At 35.3% G+C, this 16,007-nt stretch overlaps 1 protein-coding gene across 1 annotated transcript in view; it reads left to right on the top strand.

Moving 5' to 3' along the window:
- DNER (delta/notch like EGF repeat containing) overlaps nt 1–16,007 on the top strand; it is a 345,353-nt gene that overhangs the window by 177,492 nt on the left and 151,854 nt on the right. Inside the window, exon 5 of the mRNA XM_074191208.1 lies at nt 12,096–12,241. Within this exon, the coding sequence (XP_074047309.1) occupies nt 12,096–12,241 (146 nt within the window). The remainder of the gene's footprint in view (nt 1–12,095; nt 12,242–16,007) is intronic.

Genomic DNA, 16,007 nt, shown 5'->3' on the forward strand with positions numbered 1-16,007 from the left:
AAAGTTTCTGAGTCTGCCTTAGCAGGTACACTCCAAGGTATTTTATATTGTCTGAGGTTACCTTGAATGGGATTTCTCTTTCTAGTTCTTCCTGGTGCATCTTTCTAGTCATATATAGAATTGTTGAAGATTTATAAGGGTTTATTTTATATCCTGTGAGTTTGCTAAATTTGCTAATTATGTCAAGTACTTTTTTAGATGATTTCTTGGGATTCTCTAGGTAATACCATCATGTCATCTTCAAAGAGTGAGAATTTTGTTTCTTCCTTCCCAATTCTAATTCCTTCAATTTCTTTCTTCTCCTATTGCTGAAGGTAACATTTCTAATACAATATGGAATAGTAGTGGTGATAATGAGCATCTTCATTTCACTCCTGATCTTACTGGGGAATAAGCCTATCCCCACTGTATATAATGCTTGTTGATAGTTTCAGATAGATGCTGCTCATTGTTCTAAGGAACAATCCTTTTATTCCTATACGCTCTCATTTTTAAAATTTTTTTTAGTTTTTTTTTTTTTTTTGCAAGGCAATGGGGTTAAGTGGCTTGCCTAAGGCCACACATCTAGGTAATTATTAAGTGTCTAAAGCCAGATTTGAACTCAGGTTCTCCTGACTCTAAGGCTGGTGCTCTATCCACTGAGCAACCTAGCTGCCCCTACTCTCTAGTGTTTTAGCAGGAATGGGTACTGTATTTTGTCAAAAGCTTTTTCAGCATCTATTGATAGAATCACATGATTTCTGATAGGTTTCTTATTGGTATAATTAATTATACTAACAGTTTTCATAATATTGAACCAACCCTGCATTCCTGGGATAAATCCTATTTGGTCATAATGTTTTATCCTAGTGATAACTTGTTGTAATTGTTTTGCTAAGATTTTATTTAAGATTTTTACATATATATTCATCAGGGAGATAGATCTATAATTTTCTTTCTGTGTTTTAACTCTTCGTGATTTAGATATCAGCACCATATTGGTGTCATAGAAAAGAGTTAGGCAGAGTTCCATCTTCACTTATTTTTCCAAAGAGTTTTTATAGAATTGGAACCATTTGTTCCTTAAATGTTTGATAGAAGTCACTTGTGAATCCATCTGGTTCTAGAGATTTTTTTCTTAGGGAGTTCAATAATGACTTGTTGAATTTCTTTTTCTGAGATAGTGTTATTTAGGTTATTTAATTGCCTCTTCATCTAACCTGGGTAACTTATATTTTTATAAATATTCATTCATTTCACATAGATTATCAAATTTATTGGCATAGAATTGGGCAAAATAATTCTGAATTATTACTTTAATTTCTTCCTCATTGGTGGTGAGTTTACCTTTTTCATCTATGATAATAGCAATTTGGTTTTCTTCTTTCTTTTGTTAATCAAATAAATCAGAGGTTTATCATTTTTTTTCATAAATACAACTATTGGTTTTACTTATCAATTCAATAATTTTCTTGCTTTCGATTTTATTAATTTCTCCTTTAAATTTTAGAATTTCTAATTTGGTATTTAATTGGGGATTTTTAATTTGTTCTTTCTCTCTTTTTAATTGCATATTTAATTCATTGGTTGCCTTTTCCTCTAATTTATTCATGTAAGCATTTAAAGATATAATGTATCCCCTGACAACTACCTTGAGTGTATCCCATAGGTTTTGATATGTTGTTTCATTATTGTCATCATCTTGGATGAATCAATTAATTCTTTCTATAATTTGTTGTTCCACTCATTCTTTAGAATGAGGTTATACAGCTTCTAATTAGTTTTGGGTCTGTATCTCCCTGGCTCAATATTGCATGTGACTTTTATTGCATTATGATCTGAGAATGAAGTATTCACTATTTCTGCCTTTCGGTAATTGATCATTAGGTTTTTATGCCCCCATACATGGTCAATTTGGTGTAAGTTCCATGTACTGCAGAAAAGCAAGTATATTCCTTTATATCCCCATTCAATTTCCTCCATAAGTCTATCATGTCTAGGTTTTCAAACAATCTATTTACCTCCTTAATTTCCTTCTTGTTCATTTATTTTATGGTTAGATTTGTCTAAATCTGAGAGCAGGAGGTTGAGGTCTCCCATAATATTGTTTGGCTGTCTTTGTCTTCCTGTGACTCCTTCAACTTCTCCTTTAAGAATTTGGATGCTATAGCATTAGGTGCATACATATTTAGAATTGAATTAGAATTAGAATAGAATTAGAATTAGAATATTTAGAATTGAACTTACTTTATTGTCCATGGTACCTTTTAGGAGGATATAGTTTCCTTCCTTATCTTTTTTTTTAATTTGTTTTTTATTTTTTTAGGTTTTTGTAAGGAAAATGGGGTTAAGTGGCTTGCCCAAGGCCACATAGCTAGGTAATTATTAAGTGTCTGAGACCAGATTTGAATCCAGGTACTCCTGACTCCAAGGCCAGTGCTTTATCCACTATGCCACCTAGCCACCCCCTTCCTTTTCTCTTTTAACAATATCTATTTTTGCAGCTGCTTTGTCTGAGATAAGGATTGTTACCTCTTCTTTTCTCACTTATATTAATTAACTTAAATTAAATTTTGCTCTAACCTTTTACCTTTACTCTATATGTATCTGCCTCAAATGAGTTTCTTGTAAGCAGTGTATTATAGGATTCTGGGTTTTAATCCACCCTGCTATTCACCTATGTTTTAAGGGAGAGTTCATCCCATTCACATTCAAAGTTATAATTATTACCTCTTTATTGCCCTTCATGCTATCTTTCCTCTGTTTCCCCTTTTTTTCACTTTATCCATATTCCCCAGTATTGTGTTTCTGAATATCACCACTTTCAGTGTGTTTGACCTCCTATATCCAATCCCCTCCCCTTTCTCTTTGCCCCTTCTTCCTTAACTTCCTTCTGTTAGTTCCCCTTTTTCACCCCCCTCCTCTTTTCCCCCCTTTTCCCCTTTTAATACTTGAAAGCTAAGATAGGTTTCTTACTCTAAGCCAAATCTGATGAGAGTAAGATTCAGGTGGTTCTTACCTCCTCCCTTCTTCCCCTCTATTGCAATCAGTCCTTTGTACCTCTTAATGTAATGAGATTTACCCCATTCAATCTCCTCCATCCTCCTATCTCTTTATTTCCCCTGTTTTAAAGGAGATATTGTTTCTAAAACATTCTATCCAAGTCACAGAAAAGTCATGAGTGTCAATCACTTCTGGCTAAGTATATCCTCTAATAGTAATCTCATAATTAATTCTCAAGAGTTATGAGAATCTTTCTCCCATGTGGGGATATAGCAAGTTTCATTTTATTGGATAGCAGTTTTTTTTTCTTTACCCTTTTTTAACCTTTTCATGTGTCTCTTGAGTTTCCTTTTGAATGTCCAAATTTTCTATTTAACTCTGGTATTTTCATCAGGAAATGGTGGAAATCTCCCATTTTGTTAAATGTCCATCTTTTCCCCTGGAAAAGAAGGCTCAGTTTTGCTGGGTAGGGAATTTTTGCCTGTGTTCTGAGCTCCTTTGATCTTTGGAATATCTCATTCCAGGCCCTTTGATCCCTTAATGTTGATGCAACCAGGTCCTGTGTAATTCTTACTGTTGCTCCTTGGCATTTAAATTGTTTCTTTCTGGCTGCTTGCAGGAGTTTCTCTTTTATTTGATAGTTATGGAATTTGGCCAATATTCCTTGGTGTTTTCATTTTAGCATCCCTATCTGGAGGGGATCGATGTATTCTTTCAATAACTATTTTTTCCTCTGGCTCCATATCAGTGCAGTTTTCCACCACTAAATCCTGTAATATTAATTACAGGCTGTTATTTCTCTTTGATATTTTCAGGAAGACCAATAATTCTTAGGTTGTCTCTCTTTGATCTGTTCTTGAGAGCTGTGGTTTTGCTGATGAGGTATTTTACATTTTCTTTTATTTTTTCAAAGTTTTGGTTTTGTTTAACAGAATTTTGTCGTCTCATGAAGTCATTAGTTTTCACATATTCCATTCTTTTTTTTTAGAGATTTTCTTCATTTACCTTTTGCAACTTCTTTTCCTATTGGTCAGTTCTATTTATGAAAAAGTTTTCCATCTGCCCAAGTGTAGTTTTGAAAGAAATATTTTCTTTTTGTATTTGCCTAATTGAAGATTTGAGAAAATTATTTTCCTTTTTTGCTTTTGCCCAATTGAAGATCTAAGAGAGTTATTCTCATCTTGTATTTGTCAAATTGTATTTTCCAAGGATTTGTTTTCTTGTTGTGGGATGTTAATTTTCTCATGCAATGTGTTAATTTTCTCTAGAGTTTCTTTTCCCAATTTTTCCAATTGATTTTTAAACTCCTTCCTGATTTTTTTCAAGTAAGTCTTTCTGGGCTGGAGACCAATTCATTTTTTTTCTCAGAAGTTTTAGTTCTCATTTGGAACTGTGCTCAAAGAGCAACAAAAATGTGCATACCCTTTGATCCAGCAATACCACTACTGGATCTATACCTTGAAGAGATGATGAAAAAGGGTAAAAACATCACTTGGACAAAAATATTCATAGCATCCCTATTTGTGGTGTCAATGAATTGGAAATCAAGTAAATGCCCTCCAATTGAGGAATGGCTTAGCAAATTGTGGTATAAGTATGTCATGGAACACTATCATTCTGTTAGAACCCAGGAGGGATGGGAATTCAGGGAAGCCTGGAGGGATTTTCATGAACTGATGCTGAGTGAGATGAGTAGAACCAGAAAAACATGGTATACCCTAACAGCAACATGGGGGAGATGATCAACCTTGATGGACTTGCTCATTCCATCAGTGCAACAATCAGGGACAATTGGGGCTCTATGCAATGGAGAATACCATCTGTACCCAGAGAAAGAATTGTGGAGTTTGAACAAAGACCAAGGACTATTACCTTTAATTTAGAAAAATACCTGATATCTTATTGTCTGATCTTGCTGTCTCTTATACTTTATATTTCTTCCTTAAGGATATGATTTCTCTCTCATCACCTTCAATTTGGATCAATGTATACCATGGAAACAATGTAAAGACTGACAAATCGCCTTCTGTAGGGGATAGGGGGAGGGAAGTAAGATTTGGGGAAAAATTGTAAAACTCAAAATAAATAAAATCTTTATAAACAAAAAAAAAAGAAAAAAAAGATAAAAGTTCTAGTTCTCTCTGGGTTAGGATATGTGTCTTCAAAGTAATTCTCAATGGACCCGTTTACATTGGCCTTTCATCATTTTCCTGGGATCTTGTGTTGGGGAGGGGTTGGCTCTCAGAGGTTTGCTTTGAAAACCCTAGAGGCTTTGTTCACTTGGTTTATTAGCTACAAGTGGGCCAGATGGTAGGGGGTGCTGTTTGCTTTCTCTGGAGTGTTTGAGGCCCTCTCCCTAGGCCTTAAGGGACTGAGGGGTGGCAGTAGGGTCTGAATTGTCCTTGTACAATAGGATGGGCCCTGGAAGAGGTAGTTCAACTCCCTTTCAGATGAGGGAGCTCTGCTGCCCACACCTGAGCCTGAGGGGTTGGGGGGGGGTGATATTACTGTTTGTTCTGATTAGAGTCTTGGCTAAAAGTTTGGAGCTTAGGCCCCCTAGCCCAGCCAGTTGATGTCCAGCCATGCTCTGCAACTCCTGTGCTGGAACTCACCGTCCAGCTTGGCTGGGACTCACCAGACCTTCACTCCCCCTACCAGATATTCGGCAACTAAAGTTGGTCCTTGGACCCACCACTCACTGAAGCCTTCATGGCCAAGTTTAATCCTCTGGCTTTACCCCACCCCTGCTGACTCTCTGCTCTCTGTCCCTGGCTTACCCATGCTCCCCTGAGACAGCCCTTGTTGGTAGATATTCTTCTCCTAGCTTCTCTCTCTCTCTGGGTTTTGTAGATTGAATTTCTGTTAAGAGGTTTCTTTCTTGTTATTTTTGAGGGGAAACCCAGAGACTTTAGTGTAATGCCTGTCTTCTCTCTGCCATCTTGACCAGAAATCTCTCTCCTTCTTTCAATCCCTACTTTCCTTCAAAACTCCTCACCAGTACATCCCTACTGAAGGCCTTTCTGGATTCCCCAGCTGTTAGAATCTCCCTTACCATTACCTTGTATTTATTTTACATGTACTTAGCATACATTTACATGATCTCCTGCAGTTGAATGTAGGCTCATTGAATTCAGGCATTTTTGTATGTATGTATTTCCATGGTCTAAATATCTGCTGTTTATAGATGCTTAATAAATACTTGTTGATTTCTTGATCATTGTAGTGACTCAAACAGTAATGTAATTAGACAATCACAACACCTATTCTTTTCTATTTCTACTTCATCCTTCAGTTCCCTTGCTCTCTATCTAGTCTCAATATATTTAGTGCCCTGTGTAGTCCTTTATATATAGTAGGTGTTCTGAAAATGTTTGTTAAATTGAACAGAATCATTAAGCATTATAAATGAGTAATGACCTTCTTAGGAATAGATAATGTTGTCCATTGACTAGGAATGATTCACTCTATTATACTTCACTGCATTTCTTTTAACAGTATTTAGCACAATTGCTTAATAAATATTATTCATTTTAACAGTGTTAGCCAATTGCTTAATAAATATTATTCATTCATTCATAGTAGCTTGGAACTTGAATATCCCCTTATGCTCAAGTGAGCAAATAGTTTAAAATATAACTACAGCCATGATGATTCTTGTGTAGAAATCTGCTTAATTATATAAGAAAAAATTGGCTAATTAGTCTTTGATACTGTTAAAAAATCCCCTAAAAACCTCTTTCTAGACATTAGGTAACAGAGTAAATTCATAGTTATAACTTTTTCTGGATAATCCTCTTGTAATTTTTCATGGTTTATTAATGAATCTGTCATATTCCATTCAGGTTTTGACATCTCACCCAGGAAGTTATGTATATTGTCATGTCCCTTTCAGACACATGTACAAAATAAATTTCTGACAAAACTTGATGTACCTTCTTTAAAAAAATGAGAGAGATGAGATTGTGGTAGTATGTTTATTTACCAAAGGGTTTTTGTTTATTGCTTCTTTCCTGAGTTATAGTTTGGTGTTGATTTGTTTAAAAGAAAATGAAAATACTGCAGTGGACACAGGAAGGGTTTTTACTGGGAGTAGACCTTGGCTGAATTACTTGTCACTATTTCCAAAAAATCAAAACTAGTACAGTGCTATATAGCAAGTGCTATTTAAATGTTAGCTTGTCATTATTATTTGTTATTGTTACTATTATTATTATTATTATTATTTAGGTTTTTGCAAGGCAAACGTGGTTAAAGTGGCTTGCCCAAGGCCACACAGCTTGGTAATTATTAAGTGTCTGAGACCGGATTTGAACCCAGGTACCTCCTGACTCCAGGGCTGGTGCTTTATCCACTACACCACCTAGCCACCCATTATTATTATTATCATTATTAAATTCTATCTTCAAAACACAAAATGTGCTCCCACTGAGGAGCATAGGATTACTGATTTAGAACTGAAAGAGACTTTATGGGTCATTTCTTGCAGTGAGATGGCCCAGGGGATTCAGTTGTTAGAGGCAGGAAGATTTAAGTTTGAATACCACCTTTGATGTGTGTTAGCAATTTCATCTACCCTTTCTCAGCCTATGTTTCCTCATCTCTAAAATGGGGTTTATAAAAGCACCTGCCACATGTGCAAAGTGCTTTGAAAAACTAAAACACTATAAATATTATAATAATATAAAAATGTTAATTAATAATGTTGATGATGCTATTTCAATTCTAATGATGCTATTATAATATTATGCCTCATTTTAAAGATGAAGAAACTTGAGAACTAGAGAGGCAAAGTTACTTGTCCAAAGTTGCTTAGTCTGTAAACTGTGGTTTGAACTTGCCTGACAATATTTCTTAAACTCTGGAACTTACTAGAATTCCAACAAAATTTTGAACAGTGGCAAAATTAGCAGAATAACTATAGACCTTCTTTGAGTGATTTTTGAACACTAACACATGGTTTCTGGTGTGTTTTATTTAAAAATGACTCCATTACTTTATATATCATGGTTGTTAAATTTAGGGAATTTTTTTGTCTGGTTGGGGGTTAGTGGAAAGAATAATAGTCTTGGAGTTAGGACACTGAATTCACCTCCTACCTCAGACTCTTATTGGATATGTGATCCAATCCTAATTTCTTATCCTCTCTGCCTCAGTTTTCTCATTTATAAAATGGTGATAATAATAATATTAAACCATGATATCATTTAGAATTATGGGACCTAGATAGTTGTAATATAGAAAAATGTACAAGTATCTATTGACCATCTTAACTGGCTCAGTCTGCTTTTCTTTACGACTTTTATGTCAAATGTAGTACATTGGAAGGAATGCTAAGTGTGGCATTTGTGACCCTGAGTGTGAATCCTGTCCTCTCATAGATCAACCACATGACTTTGAACCAGTATTTAACCTTTCTGGAACTCAGCTTTCTAGCATGCAAAATGGAAGATCTGAGACTTTAGGTGACCTCTAAAGTTCCCTCTATTGCTTATCCTACCATGAATATATTATGATCCTACAATTCTTCCTAGCTTGTTATCAAGACAAGCTGGTCTATGCACAAGCATCGTCGTCATCATCATCATCATCATCATCATCATCATCATCATCATCACAATAGCTAGCATTTATCTAGTACTTTACAAATATTATCTCATTTTCCCCCTCACAATATCTCTGAGAGGTGTATGCTATTATTTTCTATTATTATCATCCATTTAGGTCCTCATTATATAGATAGGGAAACTGTCTCTAAGAAGTTAGATAACTTGCTTAGGATCTCATAGCTAGTGAGTCTCTGAGGCGGGATTCTAGACTCCATGTCCAGGATAACAGTTCTAGTTTCTTATCATCCTTCATTAGCTCTACCAATTATTCTCACCATTATCTATCTTAGCTAGGTTTCATCCCAGTTACTATTCTCCCATCACCTACCTTTACTATGTACTTTTGAACCTTCTGACCATAATTACAAACTCCCCTTCATCTTGAATTTTTATTCACACTCTCATTCACTATGGCACATTCGTATAAAGGCAGCACAGTATGATAGAAAGACATATCGGACAATTAATATTTGTTTTGGAGTTGAGGTGTTGAGTTTGAATCCTGATTTTGTGATATTGGGTGTCACAATATCTGTGAACTATTCTTTCCTCATCTATAAAATGACAGGATTTTACTAGATGTCTTCTGGGGTCCCTTTCATCTCTGAATCTCTGTTCCTATTCTATTTAGGATATACTCACTATTAGTTGGATTTTGCCTTTGGAAGTAAATTTGATATTTGATTTTTTTAAATAACCATTAGCAGAAAACTGATTTTCCTCTGAGTACTTTACATTACCAATTGATTTTTGCCTATTCTCCTTCACCTGTCCTCCAGATTTCCTGTTGTATGGCCTATATGGAGAGTTAAGTCCAATTTTTTTTGCTTCCTACAGCCACTTCCATACATTTTATTTGCTGTCAGGATGCTTTAATATTTGTACCACCCATCCATACCACTCTTTTCCTGCTCTCTTCTGGTTTTCTGGACACTAACCCACTATTCTCTATGATCTTGGCACTTGACTTTAAACAGTCCTCTTCATCCCTTTCCATGTGCTTGTTTGGATGACCCAGCTAACATACTGTCTCATAGATTTTTGAACTGCTCCTCTTCTGTGCCCTCATTTTTCTGTACTTCAACCATTCACTAGAGAAAGTCACAGACCAGAACTCAACCTTTCAAAAAGTTGCATTTCTCAATGGACTAGGACATTTCAAGAGTTTGAAAATCTCTCTGACTACAATCTGCAGGAAATAAAAGTGGATTGGCAAAAAGTTTAGGTAAACCTTCATATAATAAATACTAAGAGAAGCTTAGCTGTACTGGGTGGAGGATGCAATAGAATAGAGGACCCAATGAATTGAGTTCTGAACTTGGAATCAGGAAGACCTGAGTGATAATTAGGACTTTCTTGCTGTGTGATTCTGGGCAAGTCAATTATATTCATGGTACTTCAGTTTTATCAACTGTAAAATGAAGGGGTTAGATTTGCTAGTCACTCAGATTTCGTCTATCTCTAAATCTAGAATCCTTTAAACTTTGAAAGCTTATGTGAAGAATGCTAACTCTGCTCTCTTTTCAGTATTACCCTTTGAGACTAACATGGGTGGCCCTTGGTACTGACTTAGAATAGTTATTCCTATGTAAAAGAAACCTCTTAAAAACAGAAAAGCCAGCTCTTCCCATCTTTCCTCTCTAGGAACTTTACCTTAATCTAACATTTCTGCATCTTCAAGTGTGCCCATTATACCAATGAATACAACTTTATGATCTTATTTCACATCTTTCTCTCCCTTCCATTTCCATTGTGAAGTAGTAATTTCCACTTCCCACTGAAAGACTGCTTCACTCTCAAGTCATGAGAAAATAGTTGTGATGGTTTTCTCTTTCCTTTTGCCATTTTGTTTATTGACATATTTAAAAACAAGTGAGCATATTATAAAATTATATATATATATATATATATGTATGTATGTATCATTCCTTCTGTGGACCCTTCTTGTTAATTTTTAATGCTTCAGGATGTCCTATTTTCCTGTGAGATATTAGTTGTTAGTTCATTTCAACTAATTAAGATAGTAGCTTGTTGTTTCAGTTAAGGAATAGGGAGTGGGAATAACTGAGCCCCTGTCAAAAGTTACTTTCCTGAAATAGTTTTAAAAGAATAGAAGAGGAAAAATATGTGGAAAGCCTATTTTTATTTTTAATATTTTCCACCAAAATTTCTTACAATGCACTTTTCCATTACAGCATGAAATGAAACTCAAATGACAGGTTGACAAGGTCTAATACATGTGTTTTAGTGCCCTCCCATTCTGTCTTAAAAGGAGTGATAAGTGGAACCCATTGAAATGGAGGGAATGCTGTAGAACCATTATTGACTTCATTAAATGTGTTTATGACATTTCTGTCAGTTTCTGGGTTGGTGCCCCATGCTATATAAGCAAGTTAAATTGGTGAAGTTGTAATTTCTGGAAAGCTTACCACCAAAAATGAACTGAAGTGCTATGAACAAATAAAATACCCCTTTATCTAACTCTGCTTTTTCCATAAGGAGGAACTTGACACGATCGAAAAGGGGGAGGAATAGTTATGACATAGGAAAGTGAATGTAGAAGCCATGTCTTATTCATTGTGAAGCTGTTCACTTTTGAGTAGTGACTCAACTACAATGAAGACAAGAGATTTTCCAAGTCTCATAGGAGGACAGTCTAGAAGTGTTATAAGATTATGCTGCAGCATATCTAGGCTTGTCATCTCAATCAACCCATCCATGTTAGTGTCACAGCAGTCAGTCTGGAGTCCTGAGATAATTGGATGGGATGTGTTACGGTCTTAAATATTGATTTTCTAGAACACAGGAAATGAACCCATGCATTATTTTGAAAGAAGGTATACATGGATAAATGAGGCTTTTGATGAGAAAATTAGAAATCTACCAAAATGCTATAACTAGGTTTCACTGATGTAGTTACATTTTCTCAGTTCAGGAAAATTTTTCTGATTGTTTTCCTTGGTTCTATCACCAAATGACAATGTATATTTAAATATATTTGAGGCCCTCTCACATGGAAAAGGTATTAGATTTGTTCTGTTGACATCAGTCACCACACTAAAGACTAAGGGGTGGGAGCTCAAAGAAACAAGCTTAGACTTGAAAGGAGAATGTGCTGCCTTAGGTGATGGTGATTTCATCCTAAGTGAACTCTGAACAAAGGGTCTACAACCAATAGATTTGGTATGTGATAGAAGGGATTCTAGGTCAGTCATAGGTGGGACTGAATGGTTTCTGAGATCTTTTCTCATGCTGAGATTTTATAATTCTTTAACTCTTCCTGTGTCCTGCTTCAATTAGATGGTTTAATTATATAGTTTTAAATCAGAGAGTTGAAGATTAAATGAAATATTAATTCATATAATATTTGATGATCATCTGCTATGTTAAACTCCATTGTCTTTGCCAGACCATAATATTACTTTGATAGTATTTTCTATCCTGCTAATGTGACAGCTTTTTTGACCTTATCTCAAAAGAAAAAAAAATGTTCCCTTTTCTTCCCAGGTTTCGTGAATGATTCTGTTAGTAAATGCATCGTGGCTTTGCGCTTGACAGTGGTTGTGAAGGTCAGCACCTGTGTGCCAGTGGACAGCAAGTCACATGATGTGCAATGTTCTGGAAAGGGAAAATGTACCACCACACCAGCAGAGGTGAGGAAGGGGGAGCTTTTCTCTTTTAAAAAGTTCATATTCATTGATAAAAATCCAATATATATATTTCTGTTTTATCTATGTAATGATTGTATATGCAACATTTTTGAAATTATTATATTGTGATTATGGAATGCATTCAAACAGGCCTCATGGTATATAGGATGAGTGGTGGTGAATACAGTGTTGGAAGAGTCAAGGAGACCTAGGTTTGAATTTTGCATCTTACATTCACAAGAAATATGGCTCTAGGTAAATCACTTAATTCCTGAGAATATCAAACAACTCCTTGATTTATCTACCAGTTTTTAGAACAGTGGTGATCTACATTTGTTGGAACTATTCCAAACCTGCGATTCCTTGCATTGATGAATAATAGCAGATTCCTCACGTGTAAGTATAAAGTGTTGGCAGATAGGCTAGATTTATGCTTTGGTGGAAGAGATGAATTTTTGTGAGAATGGGCATATAAGGGGAGGTCCATACCTTTCCTGTCATTTTCAAAAAATCCTTTGCTAACAAATATAGTAACTATTTCCTTGAGTTTTTAGAATCTTCTGATGCTTAAATAACAGGCTGTCCCCTTTTTCTCTAAGAGCTGAGATCATATTTTCATTAGGAAGTATTATCAGGTTGTGGGATAGAAGTATCTTTTAATCACATGTCTTCTGACACCTTTCTTCTTCTGAATTGTTCATGAGGAGAGTTCATGAAATCATTGAATTGGAAAGGACTTTAATGCTCAGAGAGTCCATCTTCCTACCTAATGAAGAACTTCTCTCTATCATATTGCCAATAAATATCATTATCCAACTTGTGCTTGAATACATCTAGGGTATGTTCTTCTTTATGGATATCTTGTTCTAGCTCACTCTTCACAAATCTTGCAAGGATTTCTGCTTAAATTGGTGTCAAGTATGAGCAGAACCTTTTAATCATTTAAGGATTTTTTAATCTCATTGATATTGGTCTTTCCATAGCTTTTCATCCTATGTGACCTTTGTTCACTGATGAAACAGTAGCCTCTCATGAAAAAAGCTCACTCTCATTTTCCCCCCACCCCAGAGGTCTCACTGCTGGGAATCAAATAACTCAAGGAGGTCAAAGAAAGATGTCATATACCAAAATATAGCTGCATTGGAATCAAACCAGAGAATCATCTTTTGGGGAATGGCTAAACACACTGTGGTATGCAGATATAATGTGACATTTCTCTATCAAAAGAAATGAATATATAAGAATTTAAAATAACATTGGAAGACATATATGAACTGATTCAGAATGAAATACTCAAACAACCAGAACAATAATAGACACAGTGACTGCCACAATGTGAATAGAATGAATAAAAAAGTCTGAATACTAGGTAACTTAGAATGACCAAATTAAGGGTAAGGAGTATTGGAATATTGAATATCTCTCAGGTGTAGCTGATGTGTTGGCTATTCTAAATTGCTTTTTTATCTTTTTTAAAAAAAATCTGTGTTAGGGTAAGAAAGGAATAAGCATTTCTATAGTGCCGGCAAATTGTCAGGCATTTTACAAATATTATCTATTTTGATTCTCCCAACAACCCTGCAAAATAGATGCTGTTATTATTGTTGCCATTTTACAACTGAGGAAACCAGGGCACACACAGATCAAGTGACTACCCAGGATCACACTGGTAAGGATCTGGGACTAGATTTGAACTCTGGTCTTTTTTGACTTCAGGTCCGTCATCATTATGCCACCTCGTTGCCTCATCTATGTTAAAAAGTAAGGGATGGAGGTGGGATATCTCAGAAATGAAATGATAACAAGGAAAACAAGATATCCATAAAATAAGATTAAAAAATTTAAAAAGAAAAATAGGCATTATTTTCTGGGTTTAGAGATAGCAGCCTATTAGTTCTTTATTAGAATAGTTAGAACTTTCAAAAATCAGTAACAATGAGAGAGAGAGAGAGAGAGAGAGAGAGAGAGAGAGAGAGAGAGAGAGAGAGAGTGAGTGTGAAAGTGAATTATTGTCTTTGGAGCTAGGTGAGATCATTTGAATCCTACTTAACTACTTTCTATGCAACCTTAGTCAATTCAATCTCTCTGGAGCAGTTGCTTCATCAAAAAGGAAGGGTTTGGACAAGCTGATCTTCCTTGCAGCTCCAACAATCTACAAAATTTCTATTTTATAATTATATAATCATGCAATTTAATATTTAATTATATTATTAACTAGTATTTAATGTATTATCTTAATATTATTTTGACATAACTTAATATCGTATTGCTGAAAGAAATAATATGTAGGGGCCAGAATTTAGCCACTAAACCGGATGGCTCAGGCTGTGGCATGGTGGTGACTAAAAAGCTTTGTGCAAATGATGAAAAAAGAACACAAATAAAAGTGAGAGTCAGAACATTATTCTTGCCTTGGAGCAGATGCATTGGATTTAAGCCAAAAGATGAAAGCAGCCTAAGGACATTTCTTTTCCACCAGGTAAACTTGCCTTTTATATTCTACTGTCTCATTAATCAATATATCCTATAGCAAAAGTGAGGGTACTCAGTACTTTCCCTGATTTTAGTCAAAAATGTACAGAAGGAAAAATAACTCACCAAAACCTTTGGGAAAAGCTATACATTATGAGCATGGAGACCGTAAGCTCTTTGAGGGTAGGGACAATTTTCACTTTTATCTGTCTTGCCCCAGTGCTTTAAAACAGAGAGCACAATGGAAAGTCATATGATAGGTGTGAGCTGACTGCAAGATAAACTATTCCTTGTTCTCCCAATTGACTTATGGTCAGGGAGAGCTTAATAAGTTTTTGTTGCATAATATTCTCACATTGTCTTCTTTCAAGGTGAAACAGTCATGAGTTTTGGAAGCTCTTATTTAGTAATGATGTTCATTTTAATTCACCAAGTAGAACCAGCTCAATTTGTTTCCTGTCATACCTTGTTAGGCCAGAGGAAATGTCATACTTGAGGAATATGAATCATTTTTTGTTAATGCTCAACATTAACAGTTTTCAGCTCACAGGATAAGCATTTCTTCTTGGTTTTTCCTTCTTTATAAATTAATTGCTTATTTTCCTCCTCCCACTATAAATCACATTTTCCTAATCATGATCAAAGTCTTTCTTGGTAGTTACAGTGAAGACCTTCTCTACCTTACTTCACCACCAAGGTTAGCTATATATGCCATGTGTTAAGACATTTTCTTCCAGGGTAATTCCCATCCACTTTGATTATACTTGATTGGTTTCCCCCGTGCTGTTATGGGGTTTATTCTCTCTCTCTCTCTCTCTCTCTCTCTCTCTCTCTCTCTCTCTCTCTCTCGTGTGTGTGTGTGTGTGTGTGTGTGTGTGTGTGTGTGTGTGTGTGTGTGTGTTGAGGGAGGGAGCAGAATAAAGAAGAAAAAATGATCAATAAAAAGTTATTGTTTTGAAGAGTTTGACTAGTAAAGTTACTTTTTATTTTTTCACCAATTTAATTTGTATCAAAATTAGTCAAACTAACATGGCTAACTCCTAGTTTACCAGTGATTATTTCTAGACCCAAGAATGTAGTCATGAGACAATAGAGGAATTTTGACTTATAAGTATATTAGCAGATTAGCCATCCTGAGGTCCTCATGGAAAACCCGATGTCTTATACTTGAGCAAGGCTTGGTGATTACCAGAGTACAGAAGATGACTGATGAATATGGTTATTGAGAATAATGGATTAGAAACATTTTCTTTACTAAGCCATTATTATGCCAATCTCACATATATTGTAGATCCAC

The sequence above is a fragment of the Macrotis lagotis genome, chromosome 6 (assembly GCF_037893015.1).
Source record: "Macrotis lagotis isolate mMagLag1 chromosome 6, bilby.v1.9.chrom.fasta, whole genome shotgun sequence".
Taxonomy (NCBI): Eukaryota; Metazoa; Chordata; class Mammalia; order Peramelemorphia; family Peramelidae; genus Macrotis; species Macrotis lagotis.